Source organism: Hydra vulgaris, chromosome 03 (genome assembly GCF_038396675.1).
Source record: "Hydra vulgaris chromosome 03, alternate assembly HydraT2T_AEP".
In the NCBI taxonomy this organism is placed as follows: domain Eukaryota; kingdom Metazoa; phylum Cnidaria; class Hydrozoa; order Anthoathecata; family Hydridae; genus Hydra; species Hydra vulgaris.
In genome coordinates this window covers 29,225,001-29,244,420 of record NC_088922.1, presented here as the reverse complement: position 1 = coordinate 29,244,420, position 19,420 = coordinate 29,225,001, and the positions used below count along the sequence as shown (strand labels likewise).

Sequence of the window (19,420 nt, the reverse complement as noted above, 5' to 3'; positions counted from 1 at the left end):
AACTTTTTTTCTTGATGTTAAGGCCAAAATTTACACATGCTGCTTTAGCTTGACCTTCATTTGTTTTATGCACGGTCATCATATGTCGTTGTAAATTTACAATAAGCCTAATAAAAGATTAAAAGCAAATTTAAATAAAAGTATTTGAATTGATAAAAATTTCATTAAAACAGTTAAAAAGCTTAGTCTACCTATCACATTTTGGACATTTTATTTTTCGTCTGGTCAACTTTTGACTGTGATCTGAACTATCTTTATTTAAATTTTTAGCACTTTCACAGGAATACTAAATGATCAATATATCAGAATTAACAAAAATGTATAATAACATTAATCACTCATTCATGTAAAAAATTCATAAGTTCATTAAGCATAATATTAAATCATAAAATCTGCTTTTTGTATACATGTGTAGCTATTTATATATTTAGGAGTTTAAAACCTTTGAGTGCAAAGTATATCCTTAAACAATTTTAACCAAAAATTTTCAGACCCTTTTTTGAATTGCTTAATGGTGTAATCTTATAGTATAATACATATTTTATATAGTTACTTTTAACTCTAGTTCAAGTGAAATTAAAGTATGCTGGCTAAGATAAATCTGGTCATTGTGCTTTAGCAGATGCTAAAATAATGATTAAGTTGAATGAAAACTCTAAAAATATGGAGATTGAATTGATGATCTTCAAAATATTATTAAAATATGCAGCCTGAGCAAAAGTAATACTGACAACCATTTTTTTAAAGAAAAATAAAGGCACTAACAGATCATTTTTATAGTCTTCACATAAAGCACATATCAAATTCACATACCTTATCTATGGAGCTATTGTAAATATAGACTAGTACGAGATAATGTAATTTTTAATTTGAAAGTTAATTCTCATTTTTAAATTTACAAAATCTATAATTCATTATATTTTTCAGACAAAAACAACAGTGAAATTACAATAAAAATTATTAGCAAATACCGTTTTATCAATAAAAGAGTATTTTTATTAAGATTTGCTATTACTTACTCTAATTTTACAAAGATAAAATATTATTCAAATAACAATAACTTTATCATATCATAGTAATTAAATCATCAATTTCATACAAAAACATTTTAAAACTATTTTACCTATTTCCATCATTACATTCTGTGCTCATCTAAATTTAAATGGTACAAAATTTAAAAAGGTTAAAAACCTGTTTGAATGTTGAATGTAAAAAAAAGTAACACAACTATGAATTTTTATTTTCATTGTGTACATTCATTTCAAACTATAAAATTTTGAACCTAAATCACATGTAAGTTGTTTTTCTGTAGCAAAACAATAGATAAGTAAATTTCTTTTACAATAAAGTTAAAATGCTTTTTAGTAAACTTTAAATTGTTCAACTTTTCTAATAAGGCTTATTATAAATGACTAATATAATTGTAACTTCACTCACAAGCCTATATTTTAATTTTTATTAATGTGTGATAGGTGTGTAAAAAAATAATGAAAATAATAATAGTTGTATTGTAATAGTGATAGATGTGGTGTTGTGACGCACTTGAAAACTTAGGCTTGAAACCTTGACAGTAGGATCCATGTCAAGAGTATTTACTATAAGAACAAACTTATTATATTAAAACAAGCTGATCATGAGATACAGCTTGATAAGTAGTGGGAAAAACAAAGCTTTTGATTTTTAACTAATAGTGCATAAAGATTTTGTACTTTTATCTGCATAAAAGCAATAGGCTTCAGGAGCTCATTCCAGGAGGCCATTGCATAATTTAAAAAAGTAAGTGTGGTATTCATTTCTATCTTTTTTTTCATTTATAATTTTTGTGACAAAAGTTAACAATTTAATTCACTTATTCATTACAAAAACTTATTTTTTGTTTCGCCAATTTTTTAAAATTTAAATATTATAACAAAAATTTTTGAATAAGTTTAGTTTAATTATTGTTAAATAAGCTCAAAAATAAACTTCAAAAAAAAAAAAAAAGAACCTTACATATGAAAGATAAGAGGGTAACATTTTAACATTAGATATACATTAACCTATAAATTAAAAGTTAAAACCTTTGGCATGATTATCTAATATTTAACTACAAATAAAATATAAAAACATTTCACTCTTACTCTGACATGTTTACTTAAACAGTTTACATATCGCACAAAAAACAATTATTTTATTTATAAAATTTAAAAATGAATACCTGATAATAGAAGTGAAGAAGTATTTGACACTAGAGTCTCTGATTCTGTTATGATCTAACATAAATATATATATATATATATATATATATATATATATATATATATATATATATATACATATATATATACATATATATATATATATATATATATATATATATATATATATATATATATATATATATATATATATATATATATATATATATATATATATACATATATATATATATATACATATATATATATACATATATATATATATATATATATATATATATATATATATATATATATATATATATATATATATATATATATATATATATATACAAGAATGAATAAGTTAGATGTTAAATTTTTTTTTTTTAATAAACATATTATTATGTGTATGATACTAATTGCATAAAGAACGTTTTAGATTTTTTTAAAGTTAGGTCTATTATATTAAAAATTATATAAAAACAATTTAATTTTGGTATCTCACCAAAATGTAAAAAACTAAAAAAAATACATAAATTACGACAAATTTTGTGATTGAAGTTAGTAAAGTGTTTGCTAAACTTTGTGGAACACTGGTCCCCTACCTATTTAGACTGCATAATGTCATTCTAGTTACTCTATTAGAATTTCTTCAAAAAAAAACAAACTCAAATTACAAAAATAACTCTATATGGTTTGTGGGTTGATATAAAAAATTTAAAATATTGATTTTCAATGTTTTCAAATATCTAAACATGACTTACACTAACACTTTGATTATCATTAGAAAGCTGTTGCTTGAAACAGTTAGTGATATTATCATTGCAGTGGTCAATATTATCTGGAGAATTTTTAAAATAAAACTTTAGCAAAAAAATGTTGAATTGTACTTGTAATAAATATTGAATTTTTTAAGAAATATGATATTAATTATAAAAGAAATTTCTAACCTGAAATATGATTTTCTGTTTCTAAATTATTCTAATAAAAAAAGGCAGAGAAAGTTTATTTCATTTTAGTAAAGCTAACAAATTTATAATAAGAAATAGTTTTCATGACTTTCCAAAAAAAAAATAGTTATAACTTTACATACATCCATATTTATCAATATTAATGGTCTTTTATTAATAGACTGATACAAGCAAAAAAAAAAATTTAAAATACTTTTTAAATAATGAATATTTTCTATAAAAATGGAGTCTTTCTCATTACAAATAAACTACTCAATTAATTAATAGAAGCTAGAATATTACAAAAACCCAGTTTTTCACTAAAGAAAGTTATTTGGCTATTAGTTTATGTAGATTTTATGCTTCCATTAGCTAAAAATACAATGGATTTCAGGACTTTAACCCAGGAGACCATTGTACTGTTTAAATAATGCGAGGGTGGTGCATACCCTTATTTTCACTATTATGAAAAAAAATTTCACTACCAACCATACACTTAATTTATTTTGTACAAGTATTTCAGTTTTTATTTGTCTTTTTTTTTTTTAATTTGAATATTATAAGAAAAATTTCTAAAAATGTTAAGTTTTTCATTTGCTAAAAATTTATTAAATGTCAGAAACATAAGTGAAATGAACCTTAGATATGAAAGAATTTAACATTTAATATTTTGACATTGACAACCTAAAAGTTCCTTACACCCTGTCCAGAAGTTACAAAAGTGGATTTTGCTGAGGTTTGAACTTTTTCAAATATGAAGCCAACATTCCCTAAAAAAACGTTTTTATTACAAACTGTTTTTAACAAATGTTAATAATAACTCAGTAATTTTTATTAGAATAAAAAAAAGAACTTTCAACATCGATTTTCATTAAGTGAATATACAATATTTATTGATTTTTATTCGTAAAAGTAAATATAAACTTTTTCATCATCCTCTTGAAAAGTGAATAATGTATTAAAAGGTCTAATGAAAAAATGGCAATTTTTTAATTATAAAAAAATATTATTAAATTTAAAAGTAAAAGCTATACCTAACAAAATTGTTAGTTTTACCAAAATTTTGCAGCAGACTATACTCCCACAACTAGAGTAACTCAATATTGTCACAAAATAAATATATATATATATACCTAATAATTTAACATTTTTTCACAAAAAATTACTATTTAACTGAAAAATTAAAAAAAACCTGTTAATAGAACAGGTGATCGAGATATATTTTCTGATGTTGAACTTTCTGATTCATTCATATTCTAAAATAATAACAAGGTTAAATCAACAAGGTTACATAGTAAAAAATCTCATAAAACTGAAGAAAACAAAACATAACCTCTTTGACAATTTGTAAGTTACTTACACTGTATAAAGAAGTTTTTGAAGCTTGAGGAACATGTTTCTCAAAGGTTTGAACATTTTGAATGGCCGAGTCAATATTTTCTAAAATAAATGTCATAAACTATTAATTAGTTTGATAATAATTATTCTATACATTAATCTATAAATTAAAAGTTAAAACCTTTGGCATGATTATCTAATATTTAACTACAAATAAAATATAAAAACATTTCACTCTTACTCTGACATGTTCACTTAAACAGTTTACATATAGCACTAAAAATAATTTTATTCATAAAATTTAAAAATGAATACCTGATAATAGAAGTGAAGAAGTATTCGACACTGGACTTTCTGATTTTACTATGATCTAATATATATATATATATAAATATATATGTATATATAAATATATATATATGTATATATATATATATATATATATATATATATATATATGTATATATATATATATATATATATATATATATATATATATATATATATATATATATATATATATGTGTATATATATATATTTATATATATATATATATATATATATATATATATATATATATATATATATATATATATATATACAAGAATAAATAAGTTAGATGTTTAAATCAATTTTTTAATAAACATATTAATATATGTATAATATTTATTACATAAATTACATTTTAGATTTTTTTATTCAAATATCAAAAACAGGGATTTTTTTAAAGTTAGTCTATTATATTAAAAATTATACAAAAACTAATTTAATTCTTGTATCTCATCAAAATATAAACAACTAAAAATAAATACACAAATTAAAATAACTTTTATGATTGAAGTTGGTAAAGTGTTTGCTGAACTTTGTGGAACACTGGTCCCCTACCTATTTAGACTAGGTAATGATATTCTAGTTACTCTATTAAAATGTCTTCAATAAAATATATTTAATTTATAAAAACAACTAAAAGTGGTTTGTGGGTTGATATAAAAAATTTAAAATATTGATTTTCAATATTTTCAAATATCAAAACATGACTTACATTAACACTTTGATTACCATTAGAAAGCTGTTGCTTGATACATTTAGTGATTTTGTCATTGCAGTGGGCAATATTATCTGGAGAATTCATAAAACAAAACTTAGAAAAAAATATTTAGCTATACTTGTAATGAATATTGAATAAGTTTTTGTTCCTTAAACTTTAAACTAGCTTTACAAAAACAAAAAGAAAATGTTAATTTTAAAGAAATTTCTAACCTGAAACACGATAATCTGTGTCTAAAGATCTTACAAAATTCTAATAATAATAGGTGTAAAATATTATTACTTTAGTAAAGTTAACAAACCTATTATTAGTTTACAAAATTTTCAAGAAGAAAAAAAAAGTAAAAGCTTTACATACATCCATGTTAGTCAATATTAATGGTCTTTTGTAAATAGACTAATACAAACAGAAATAAATAAAAATTTTAAATGAATAAATATTATTGATTATTATGAAAGCATCCTCAATGCAATAAAATTAATCAATTAATAATAGCAAAACACTACAAAACTTCATAAATAAAACAAACCTGCTTTCGCCAGGATAATCCAGATGTTTCCCCATAGCTATACCTAAAATTTGTACTCATTGAATATCATTGAGAAAAATGATTTTTTATGAAATTTTGCACAAAAAAAATAAATCATATCTTATATCTCACCGTAATTCTGTAAACTTTGGAATATCTTTTGTTGAAAAAAGACATAAATGAGGAACATTTCTCTCAGAAACAACTTTAACAAAACAATTTGTATAAGATGGTGAACTATCATTGACAAACTTTCCCATTCGAGAAGAGAATGTTCCATCCACACTATGAAAAAAATAAAAAATTAGATTTACGTTGAAATTCTTTTATTACTGTTTTAAGCACATTTCAAAATTACATACCAATACTGTTTACCATTGAAAGAAAAATAATAAATAAAACATCCCAGATTATTTTCCTCTGCAAAACTTTGCCTTTTTTCTCCTTCACAATGCTCAACAAGTTCACCAGGATATTCTAATAGAAATGATCCCTTTGGAATATCCATGTTTGCAAAAACTCCAAAACCTAAGTAAAAAATATGATTATTTACTTTTTTTGTATTTATATTTTTTTATATAGAAACACTGAAAATGCAAAAATTATTTATTGTTAAATAAAGTTTACAAAAACTCCTTTAACAAAAATTGTTTAATTGTGGTATGTTGAGAATCTTATGCTATTTTATTTACAAGTACCTTTTGTTTTAAAATAAGCATAACTAATAATTGGATTGATTAAAAAACAAGCTTAAGTGCTTTTTATTAAAAAATTCAATAAGTTAATAAATAACTAAACTCCATTGTGTAGGATCCATTGTATAGAAATAAGTCTAATTACACTAAATAAGTTATTAAACATAATAGAATTGATGGAAAAAAGGAGAACTTTTGTGTTTGCCTGACTAACACTGATTATAATAAAAGAAAAAGTTTTGACATTGAATAACACAACAAATATTTTAACCAAAATTTGGTACCTATAGCATCAGATATATAGTGCTTGATGAATATTGGTAAATCCATTTCTTGATTAATCATTCTTTTAGCAATATCCAAAGGATCAATTTTTTTTTCAGTACTACGCTAAATATAAAAACAAAACTATTTTCCACCCGTCTATTTCACCAATAACTTTTTTTACTTAAAAAATAAATTAGCTAAACTATATTAAAAAAATCCAAATAAAAATACACTAACCATTTTTCTTGAAGCCATATTTTTTTAATGAAGGTGTAATAGCCTTAATGTGCTTAAAGAGAACCTAAATTAAAGTACATCTAAAAAAATTTAAACCGCAATTTAAAGCTATAAAAAAGCTTTAAATTGCAGTTGTCTCACACATTTACTTTCACAAATTTTCCACACTTTTCGTTGTTTTTTCATATATCAATTTATCCATCCTTTAATTAATCAAAAGCTCAGAGAATAATTTAATAATTATTTTTATTAAATTAAATTTTAAATAAATATTTAATCTATTTAAAATTTATTTATTTTTAGTAGAACTAGACATGTTTTTATATTAATAATGCATTATTTGGCCATATGGGTTTTACCATTTAAAAATAAAGTAGATGTATACAAATTTATAGTGGTGCATCAAATGCAGATTTTTGACCAATTCTGGTGCTAATGGTAGTAGACAGAAAAAGGGGTATTGCTGATACAGATTAATTAACCAATGGTTAAAATGGTTATTACCAACATTATTTTAGTATAGAAAAGGATCAGGATCATGACGATTACCTTGCTACTTGTAACATGTAATCCACTATAACCTTCCCATGACTCTTTGCCAAAAATAACTTGCTTTTCTAACCAAAGGTTAGAAGAAAATAACTTTGACTTAAAACACCTGCTGCCCTAGGGCTCTCATTTAAATAAAAGATAGAGATGGTGTTTTGATAGAAACACTTATTTTAGGCAGATGATATGTTTTGACTTCTGCTTTGTAAAAGTCTCCTGGCAAAGACTCTATAGATAAGGTGAAAGTTTAATTGCCTTTGCACCCTTTTGTCATCTAATAAGCTAGCAGAGATTTAAACCTGTATTAGATTGTATCCTGCTTAGAATGATAGAAGCTGGATCTACTTGACTCTATTTATGAATTTTTATTTGTGTCTCCATGGCATTGCAGTTGCAATTCTGCTACTGTTTTCTAACATGAGCATAGCTCTAAAAATTAAATTTAGTTTTTATAAGGCTGCTAGTAGTTAAGTTTATGAACTCTGTGGTACCACTCAAAAAAGCTGATTCCACTAACGGCTGTAAAATATAAAAGAATACAGAATGTCGCGTTATGCATAGAAGGTATCTGTGTTAGTGAACTGCTTAGACCACATAAGAAACCCAAAGTTGTAACAACCTTGAGTGGTATTTAAGCAACTATATAGCTTATTGCCTAGGGTGCCATCTACAATTAAGTCAAGTTTTCCAATAATATAAAGTATGACTATTTACATTGAAATACTCAACATGATAAACCATTGTTATTATCAAGTTATTTCAATTTATCTTTTTCAAATAACTGTGTTCTACAAAATAACTTTTCATATGCTGAAATTTGCAAAATTCACTAGACCTATTTATTTTTGTAAAGCTAGTTTAAAATTCAGTTCTTTCATCTTTCGATATATACTATCTTTTTGTTCATAAAGACTCTAAAAGGCCTAGCCTGGGCATATAGCTATATATCAATTTACTAATTTGTTCTAAAACCAGGTTTGAACGTACTGATTCTAATTATAGTTAGAGGAGTCAGTGTGATCTTTCAGATTTTTTCGAAATTGCTTGATTAATAGCTATTGATCAATCTTTTTGCTATTATTATTGTCTCTGAGCCTTTATTTGTCAAACTTCTAATATCCATCTAACAAAAATTCTAAAGTCTGATAAAAATTACCTTGCTAAACACCCTACTTAGATTACTTTCTGATAATCAATACAGATTTCATTCTTTTGATACTACTACTGAGTTGTTAACCATTATAACTGAAAAGCAGATTGTGAAAAGGTAGCCAATCAAGCAGATGCAAATCTGTACATCACTACTAACATATATTTAAGTTAGTATATATACTATTTAGAGGTATGTTAACATAATATGATATATGAATAGACATATAAGCAAAAAGGAATAAATATATTAGAAAAGACTAAAATAAAAAAAAAAGAGTGTAAATTCAAGTCAAATATTTTTTAAATAGGCAACTTTAATTTGATATAAACTTTATTTGTTTAGATTCCTAGGATTTTAAATACTACAATACAATTTTTATTTCAACAATTTGAAAATATATAAGAACAACATTTTCCTACAAAAGTAAGTAAAAAAAAATTAAAGTTTGACACATTTAGAAGCATATATTTATTAACGCAATGGGTAGTAGAGAAAAGAAAAAGAGGGAGTATATAACATTACAGTATTAACTTATATGAAATAAACAATAAGGTCTTCTCCATCATTTTGAATAAAGTCAATATGAATAATTGTTTATAAATTACTTAAACATAAATTTAAAACGTTGAAAGAGAAAAATCCTAAATTTATTTGTATTTTTAATCATTCTACTTAAAAGGTACAAACACAATAAATAACTACTAACTATGAATTATTTTTATTAGAGTGTGTAGAATTTGCTTTTACAAAGCAAATTCTACACGCTCTAATAAAAATAATTGTAATTGCTCTAATAAAAATAACGCTTGTGGATCTGAATTTGCTTTTACACCAGGGATCATAGAAAGGTAGCATGGGGGATATCATGACTACTACTACTACTGCTACTACTACTGCTACTACTACTATAACCGTTGCGGATGAGCCCTCGCGTTGCGAAATTTGAATTAGAGACAAGAGGTGCGTAAAAACGATATTTTAGACAATTTTTTTTTGTAAATGCTGCAAAAATAATTATATTTTTATTTCAAATAAATTTTTCAACATGAATTATTTGTCCGCTTGTAAAAATAGCTTTTTTATACGCGTTTTTTCTACTTGCGCAGCATGAGGGCCAAACATGATTCCCCTTTCAATGAATTAATTTCGCTAACAAACAACAACTGTTTCTTAAAACCAAGTAAATTCCCCCTGAAAATACCATAGTTCCACCAGTTTTTATATTTTCGTCTTCAAAATTTTTTCTACTACTCGTATTTTTTTCCCCCGCGTATTAACCTGAGTGAAGTTACTGAAATGTGTTTAATCGGGTGGGTTTTGTAAAAATCTTTCAATAGTGTATAAACAAACAGAGAAATTGATTTTCTTTCTGTTTCTGCATTTACGCGCAAAAGTAGTTCAATTTTTTAATGAAGTTTTCAAATTCTGTTTTATTACTAGATAAATTAACTTAACTTTTTTTTAATTAGTGAATTTTACATAACACAATTATTTACTTAAATTTTTTGCATTAGGTAGCATGGGGGCGCACATTTTTTGCAATGCTTATAAATAAAAAATTTTGACATATTGTTATTTTTAAGTCTACAGTGACTATTTTTAACATATCAAACAACCATATTTAGCTATAATTAATTCTCATATTAACTATAAGTTGTCTTTTAATTTATTAGGCACTATTTTTTTTGTTTAAAATAAGTCTAAAAACGATATAGTTTAAAAGCATCGATGTTCAATGGCCAATCATTATTATCATCACCACCGTCATTTATCGGCTGCAAACAGGGTGAGTTTAAAGTCGGCAACAACTTTTTTAATACTTTCCGTGCTTGATCAGACATGCCTGACTTTGCGACGTTCCTGATCTCTTTTGCTGTTGGTGGCGTTTTACTGTTTATCACTTTGAAGATTATATTAGAGGTAAAATGTTATCGGTTTACCTAACAACCTGACTCTATGACGTTTTTCTGGAGTCCACAGTACGTATTGGATAAGAAGATTATTTGAGTCTTTTGTTGTACAGTGTCTTAAGAAACATAAATGTTGAATATGAAGCCTGAGCTGATTGCAGTTTATCATTTTACGTATTAACTGAATGTTGACTTTTAATTATTTTTATACTAAATATTATTCTGTAACTGTTACTTGCAAAGCTATTAAATGTGTTCTGGAGTTTTTATGTAAGAATCTAACTTTCGCCACCGTAAAGTAGGATTCGTAGGCATGCTGCTTCAAAAATATGGGTTTTGAACAGGATGGGTACAGTTCTGACTGCTGAACACTATTAACCGTTAAATTAAATTAGCGCCTTCTTGAAATTCACAAATACAACCTATTCTATAGGTGATTGTATGCGGTACAAAATAGCTTTTTTATGAGGTTTTTGGCAGTAACAGACTGATTCTTCTATAATTTTTTGTAAGAATTTTCTCCGATATTTTTTCATTTGAGAATTTGATTGTCTTTCTTTGAAAGCGAAACTATGAAGTTATATAGCTCCACTACCGCACAGATATCCAAAATTTTAGTAACAAATAATTGGGTGACTTACAAACTGCCTTATAAAGTAACCCCATTTCGTAATTTTTGTTCAATATAGGCAAATAGGCAGCATTATTGACAACCTTTACTGAGGTGTTTGCTTGAAGAGAGCGCAAATAAGACAGTAAATAACTTAAACTCTCTTATTATCATTTTGTCTAATTTTTTCTTACAGTCTTAAAACATTTATTTTAATTAAAATTTGGAGGCATTAACAACTTGCAACTGCGTTATCCGTGAAGTGTATTATTGGGTATATATGTATGTGTGTATGTACATATGTATGTATGAATATATATATATATATATATATATATATATATATATATATATATATATATATATATATATATATATATATATATATATATATATGCAATATAGCTTGAGCAGGTAATCACTCGTCATCATTAAAAAAAAAAAAGTTATTGCAAACAAAAACAAACGTGTCGATTAATTTTTAATGCAGATAGATATGCGTACGAGTCATGCAATTTATTTTGTGCAACAAATTTAAGAAAAGGATAGTACTGCTTTTATATGAGTTCTCATAATTTTTTTATTTATTGTGACGTACTAATTATCTTTCAAAGCTCTTAGCTCTTTCAGATTTATGGTATTTTTTAATCGCAATTTACTTTGATTCTGATAAAGGAATTTACAGTCTCAAAACAGCTTTGTATAATATTATGTATAAAAAAATGATGTTTGCAAAACTAACATTTTGTAACATTTTTATTCAATTAAAATATTTCTTCTGTTGCTATAAAACTCTTCTATTCTTTATTTCTCTTGCTTTTGACTCGTCCAATTGTGTCTTTTAGACGTGAGATGCTTCTTTAAGTCTATCACAATCCTAATTATTATGTAAACTAGGTTTTTGTTAATAAATATTTTATAGACAAAAACCTACTTGCAACAAACAGGACAATATAATTTTCGGCGACTATTGGAAGGTTCATTAATTAACTAGCAGTAAGCAACTCGTAATAAGGATTATTAGTAAATAAATCAATAATAACAATTAATTTGATTTATTATCTGAAAAATATAAAATACAAATTCTAGTTAACGACATAAACAATACATTTCTTACATTCAATTAATTAATCAGTTAGATCAGTAAAAAGTAAAAGCTTATTAATAAAAAACAACCCCGAAATACCTAAGAACTTAGTAATAACATAAAGGGTTCCATTAATGATCCCTTTGTTAATAAACCCTAAATAAAAAGAAACAGACCGTTTTCAATGGCACAGCTACGTTAAAAAGAGTTAACATACAAAATATATGATTTATTAAAGAATTTATTATGAGCATAATAAAAGTAATTTGACAATGACGAAATCAACATAGTGTTGTTATAACATGTCGTTATATAATATAATAACATAGTAGCACAAAATAGCTATAAAACAATACCATAAAAACTGTTTTTGTAATGATACCAATAAACAAAATTATTTTTACCTCAATTATGCAGAATTCTAGTTTCTTTTCAACTGTTGACTAATGATTAATACAGTAAATTTCAAATGATATAAATTTACTAAATTAAAATCATGTTTCAACAGTAGGCGAATTTAAAAAGCAATGACAAAATCAACTAAAAAAAAGGAAGAACATAATTAGACAATGTTTGAATTTATAAAATTAAAAAAAATAAATAAATAAATGGTTACTATGAAAAGTAAATAGAATATATAGCAACTAATATTAAAACTATGATAACTCTTTAAAAAGTAAGTTCTGATAATTCTTAAATTTATTGGTTGTGATATCTTAAAATATTGAAAAAAAAATTTGAGGAATAAAAAGAAAAGTATAGTAAAAAATAGATATTCAGTTAACAATATGTTGGGGGAATATCTTGATCTGGCCTAAGATTATCTACACATTAAAAAACTTGACCACATATACTAAAATATGGCGGCCCATGATTCATAGCTTAAATTGACTACATTAGCTGTAAATGAAACAAGAGAAAGACAGGCATTAATATTTCTTTCTAATATTCCACTGGTATAATATTATTTCTTTCTAATATTCCACTGGTATAATATTATTTCTTTCTAATATTCCACTGGTATAATATTATTTCTTTCTTATATTCCACTGGTATAACATTATTTCTTTATAACGTTCCACTGGTATAATATTATTTCTTTATAATATTTCACTGGTATAATATTATTTCTTTATAATATTCCACTGGTATAATATTATTATTTCTTTATAACATTCCACTGGTATAATATTTTTATTTCTTTCTAATATTCCACTGGCATAATATTATTTCTTTATAATATTCCACTGGTATAATATTATTTCTTTATAATATTCCACTGGTATAATATTATTTCTTTATAATATTCCACTGGTATAATATTATTTCTTTATAATATTCCACTGGTATAATATTATTTCTTTATAATATTCCACTGGTATAATATTATTTCTTTATAATATTCCACTGGTATAATATTATTTCTTTATAATATTCCACTGGATTCATAGGTTAAACTACATTAGTTGAAAATGAAACAAGAGAAAGACAGCAATTAATATTTCTTTCTAATAAAGGCATTAGTATAATAATAGGCATTATCATAATTTCTAATATTCCAATATAAAAAATTTATATTGGAATTATGATCTTTTTAGCTCCCTGTAAATATATCTTGTAAAACTTGCGGAAATGATGAATGTGGAGGCAAAACCACCCTACCATTATGGCAACATAAAAAATGTGTTTCATCAAAATATTTTTTATCTGGCAGGTCTGGTTCACTTCTCTTAAATAGTTTTGATCTGGAATTGTATTACTTTTTGTCTAGCAACATTTCGAACAGTCTAGCAAAGTAGTATACTAATTATTATGTCTAGCAACTTTTCTTCCTTGTCTAGAAAAAAATTATTCATTTTGTAGATAAATAATTTCATCTCGCCTAGCTCTCTTTCATTTTGACAAGGATATTATCAACATGCCTAATCACATTATTCTCATTTCCACTAATAACTTCTTCAAGCTTAATATCATCCATTTCAATTTCACTAATTCTATTGAACATTTAACCAGTTGTATTACTTCTACTACTTTATTACTACCACTACTGTAGTAACAAATAAACGTAAAAAAAACAACCTGTTTTTTATAGTTGTTTTAATATAATTATTTATTTTTGTACAAGAAAAACAACATCTGCAAACATAATAAAGACATGAACAAACTATTTCAGCCTTATGCCTTCCACAAAGTTCAAAACTATTAAATTTTTACATGAAAATAATATGTAGTAAATAAAAAATTCACTTTTGTTTTAAGACACCTAAATAATGAAAAAACTATTTACAAAATGTTTATATTGTTTTTTCTTTCAGTTCGCATTTTTACGATCAATGATTGTAAACCAAATTTTTTTACAAGACCCTCTAGTTCTGGTTTCTTCAACATTAACGCAAACTTGTCTTTCATAATTGGCTCATTTGAATATATTACATTAGATAAATGTGTATAAATAAGCCTCCTATCTTCTTTAGTGAATTCTTTTCGACTTCTTTTAAAAGATGTCTCAGCACTATCTGGAGAAGGTGGAATATAATCATCATAGTTAAAATCTTCAGATTTATCTACGTCCTTTGCAGCATAAAACAAACTTTCACCATTGTTACTACTTTCAATGCTGTAAATTTCTTCTTTTCTTTTCCTAAGTGGATATACTTTTTTTTGAATTTCTTGTGAAATAGAGGAGCTTAATGGACAAGAAATTTCATTTACAAAATCAACATTGTCAATATTAGGTTCTGTTTCTGGTAATTGTTGATTTGGCATTTGTGTGATTTTTTTTCGTTTGATTGCATATCGAACTTTATCAACTATTTTTTTAACCTTTTCATCACATAAGTTTTCTGAAGAATTAGCCAACTTTTTTTTTACATCAGCTACTTTTATAGACCCCTTGTTTATTTCATTTTCAAACAAATTCAAAGGTATATTTTTCTTTTCTTCTATTTTTGTACCCTGTTCATCTGTTAATGATCTTTGAATTAAACACAGTTGATTACTTGTACTTGAGGCAGCATTATATTTGTCAAATATGGCATAATTGCTTTCAGCCACTTTCAAACTGTGACATAAATGATGTGCAACATTTTGCTTCAAGCTGGGAAAATTTTGATGAACTTTTGTTGTCGTAAATTTTCTCACTAATGTTGGAGTCATTTTAGTATAATCTTCCTTTACCTTTTTGCCTAAAGCACGATTCCAAAATAAATGAAACTGGGAAGTAATCATTGATGAGTCCATTGGAGCACCATTATAACTCAAAAACACAATTGCTGTACCTGTGGGAAGAGAAATTCCATTAAGTTTATTTCGAAAAAACTCTATATATGTATTTAGCTCATTGTAAAGCTCAAAAGTCAATACAATATTTGCAGGCCCCTTATATGATGTTTTATGCTTTTTAATGCTAATTGTATAACAATTTTCTTTATATAATGCTCTGCGGAACTCACCAATAGTCATATTGGCGGAAGCTCCTGGTCTTGTGGCATTATTAAGAATTGTATATGCTAACAAATATGATCTGACCAAACAATAATTGGATTTTGTAATTACGAAACTGGAAGATTTAGAAGCTTTAATTGTGTCTTTTGCACATTTGACATAATCAGATTTATCTAATGCATTTATTTCTTCAGAAGACGGAAAGTTGTGGAAATCATCCATGTCTTTTTCATGTTGTCTCTCCTGGATGCCTTTCCACAAACTACGCTTCCACTGCTTCATAGAGATTTTTAACTTGGAGTATTCTTCATTAGAAATAATTTCAAGTTTTTCTTTAGAAATACAAAAGTCTAAAAACAGTTGTAGAGAACCTAAATAGGTTTTTATTGTTCCTGGCTGCTTTTTATCTTCTTGCATTTTTAACATCCAAGAATTTAAGAAAGAAACACACCCAAGATGCTTGTAATTTACATCGTCATCTGTGGCATGACGAACAGCTCCTAAAACAACATTTTTATGTTTCAGGGCAGTCCGAAGTGGTTTGATACCACCCTCAACACTTTGAAGCCAAATTAGAAATTCATCTAATAACTTATCTTCTTCAGATGAAGTCATATAAAACTTATCTTCACCATCATCAAAGTCAATATTTGATTCATCAGAATCAGAGGCATCTTTTTCATTTTTGGTACCTGCAACATTAAACAAATTACTTTTGCTATGTCCAGCTTGAAAACTATTACTCGATTTAGGGAGCCTTTTATCTAAGTATTGCAAACTTAGCCAGTCTTGGTTTTCATCGTCTGAATCACTACACAGGAAATTGTTGTCATTATGAATAGCTCTATTAAAATTATTTTCTAATAAATCGTCTTCTGCTAAAGATTCAGAAGAAACTCCATCATTTGAGCTCATATCAGAGTTCTCATCAAGAAATGTTTCCAGAACAGGTCTTGAAAACAGCAGTGCTTTTTTAATTTCCTCTTTTGATTTTAAGCCATGGTATTGCCTAAGATGGTTATTAATTCTTTTAACTTCTTTAGAGCAATGTAAAAAACCACATATAGTTTGTTTATAATTACGGATTTTGGAATGCCTTTTAGAAGGAGAAAGTACTTTTCTCTTGAGATTTAAATCGAAATTAATCCTTGCGCTCTTTGCTTTTGATTCATCCCAATCATGTTTTTTAGACATTAAATGCCTCTTTAAGTCTACCACACTTCTAACAATAAAAAATAAATCTTTATAATTTAATATCATTTTTGAAAAAGTTTTCCTTTTCAATATTAAATGTTTTCAACTAAAACAACAACAAAAATAGCAATAATAATAACAATAGTAGTTATAATAATAATAACTTAATAACAAAAAATTGCAGCTTTATTATTTCTTGTCCTTGCTTTAAGGACAAAATTTAAGTCCTTGACATTTAAATAAGGAACAAGTTATCATAACATCAAAACTGGTAAAATGTCAAACTAAAAATTTAAACTATAACCTACTTTTCACAAGCAGGACATTTTACTTTGCGGCGACTGTAATTAGAAACAGGTTCTTCAAGGGTTTTCAGTTTTGACAGCAACTTAAAAATGATAATATTGAAGGATAAAAAATTATTTAATAAATTAACAACAATCTTAACAACAATTAAAAAAAAAAATTCAAATGTTTCTATACCTTTGATGCTTGATTAAAGTCATTATTATCAACGGCTTTCATCATTTCTGTCTTCATGCTTAAAGATGCATAAAGAAAAAACTGTAAATTAATAAAATACCAAAGACTTATTCAGGGTTAATACAGGTTCTCAATAAAAGATTTCCCTGACTTAACTCAAAAATATAAGTAATTTCCCTGACTTTTTCCCTTAAAACCCACTTGTTTCCCCTTACTCGTTCAAAAAAACCCTTTTACCCTGACTTATTAACTCACATATAGAAAATAAAATACTTACATAGACATGCATTGACACTCACATATGTAATAAATGATCATATGTTCTTGAATTAAAGGCTTTTATTTACACGATTCTACTTTTTTAAACTATTTAAAAAAATACTCTTTTTTTATGACTAAGTATTATCAAAGTTTCACAAGCAAAAGTTGTTGTTAAGTATCTTTTTGCTATATTTATAAAGATTAAGTAAAAAAAGGAAAAATTATTTTGTAAAGAAAAATAATAGCTAGAATAAAGAAATATCTTAAAAAAAGAAAATTAGTTTCACACTTTTTTCTTCTTTCCTTCCAATATTTGTACTGCTTTTTCCAAAATTTTAATTTCAACAGGTTTTTCTTTGCTCTAGCTTTTTAAACCATTTCTTTTAATTACTATTCCAATATCATTTTTAACAAACTCAGTTCTAAATATCGCAGGAATCTAATTGGAAAATTTTCACTTTACTACATCACTGATTTCTCTGGTTACAATTTCTATTTAATAATTGCGTTTCTTTTGCTAAGCATTCTTTCTCCCTTGTTCAAGGTCTAACTGATATCTTTGACATGCACCTTTAAGAGACTTTATAAACTTAACTGTTAGTTCTATTGTTGATGATAGTCTACTATCATTTTTCTTGATTTCATTGATCTTTATTTCAAGTTAACTTTGGATACAATCTTATTAATATTAAATTGTCTCCCTACAGTTGCTTGACCATGACTTGCAACTAGAACCTATTTTTATTTTATGTTACAACAGATTTTAACCCCTTTGGTATATTAATAGAAAATATATGAACAAATAATTCATCTAATCTAGCAATCTTGCAACTGAAACATCTTGCCTTTTCTAAATCTTGATATAACAATCCTAACAGATCTAAATGTGGAATAACTTTCCCTGCTAAAGTCGCATTAATAATCTTAAATGATAGTAGATAAGTCTAGAGGTGTTTCATCTTGCTTCAGAATTTGACCGGTTGCATAGAGGGTATTTAACTTAAATCAAATACATTGGATTTGATTTAAGTTAAATACAAATGTATTTGATTTAACTTAAATCAAATACAATCTATGCAGTATCTCCAGATTCTTGCCCAGAAAAGGCTACATAAGATCATCTGTTTGATATTTTTAGATATAATATAGAAGACCGTAAAAGATTCGCAATATAGCTTATATATTGAGATAAATATTCAAAATTGGGTGCAATAATTAAGAACTTAGCAAAATTATTTAGAATACTGATTTTAAAATGATCGACAAAAAACTTTAAAGAACACTTGATAGTAAATTATTAAATTTATAAAAAAAAAAAAACTGCAAAAATAAAAGTATTAAACAGTACATAAAATTTTTTTTTTTTTTTTTTTTTTTTTTTTTTTTTTTTTAATTCACCTCCCCAAGGCCCAGAAGGCCACTACAGACGAGGAGGTTACTTAATTGTAGTTATAACCCTCTCTCAACTCTACAACTCCGAAACA

The 19,420-nt window shown here is 25.5% G+C and overlaps 2 protein-coding genes and 2 non-coding genes across 5 annotated transcripts in view; 1 reads left to right on the top strand and 3 right to left on the bottom strand.

Moving 5' to 3' along the window:
• LOC100206938 (sperm-associated antigen 17) overlaps positions 1 to 19,420 on the top strand; it is a 200,071-nt gene that overhangs the window by 38,043 nt on the left and 142,608 nt on the right. The gene's annotated exons all lie outside the window — the stretch shown is intronic.
• On the bottom strand, positions 5,829 to 6,325 carry LOC136077701 (uncharacterized). Its single transcript, XR_010637200.1, has 3 exons — positions 6,179 to 6,325; positions 6,047 to 6,089; positions 5,829 to 5,913 (listed from the first exon to the last, which is right to left on the bottom strand). It is a non-coding gene; the product is annotated as an uncharacterized LOC136077701 (transcript).
• On the bottom strand, positions 6,380 to 7,129 carry LOC136077701 (uncharacterized). Its single transcript, XR_010637199.1, has 2 exons — positions 7,026 to 7,129; positions 6,380 to 6,574 (listed from the first exon to the last, which is right to left on the bottom strand). It is a non-coding gene; the product is annotated as an uncharacterized LOC136077701 (transcript).
• Positions 13,185 to 19,420, bottom strand: part of LOC136078070 (uncharacterized) — an 11,955-nt gene continuing 5,719 nt past the window's right edge. For both annotated transcript variants that reach the window (XM_065792892.1, XM_065792893.1), the window contains exons 11-13: positions 17,676 to 17,733; positions 17,501 to 17,580; positions 13,185 to 17,220 (exon numbers count right to left, since the gene is read on the bottom strand). In XM_065792892.1, the coding sequence (XP_065648964.1) occupies positions 14,838 to 17,220; positions 17,501 to 17,580; positions 17,676 to 17,733 (2,521 nt within the window). In that variant the 3' untranslated portion in view covers positions 13,185 to 14,837. The remainder of the gene's footprint in view (positions 17,221 to 17,500; positions 17,581 to 17,675; positions 17,734 to 19,420) is intronic.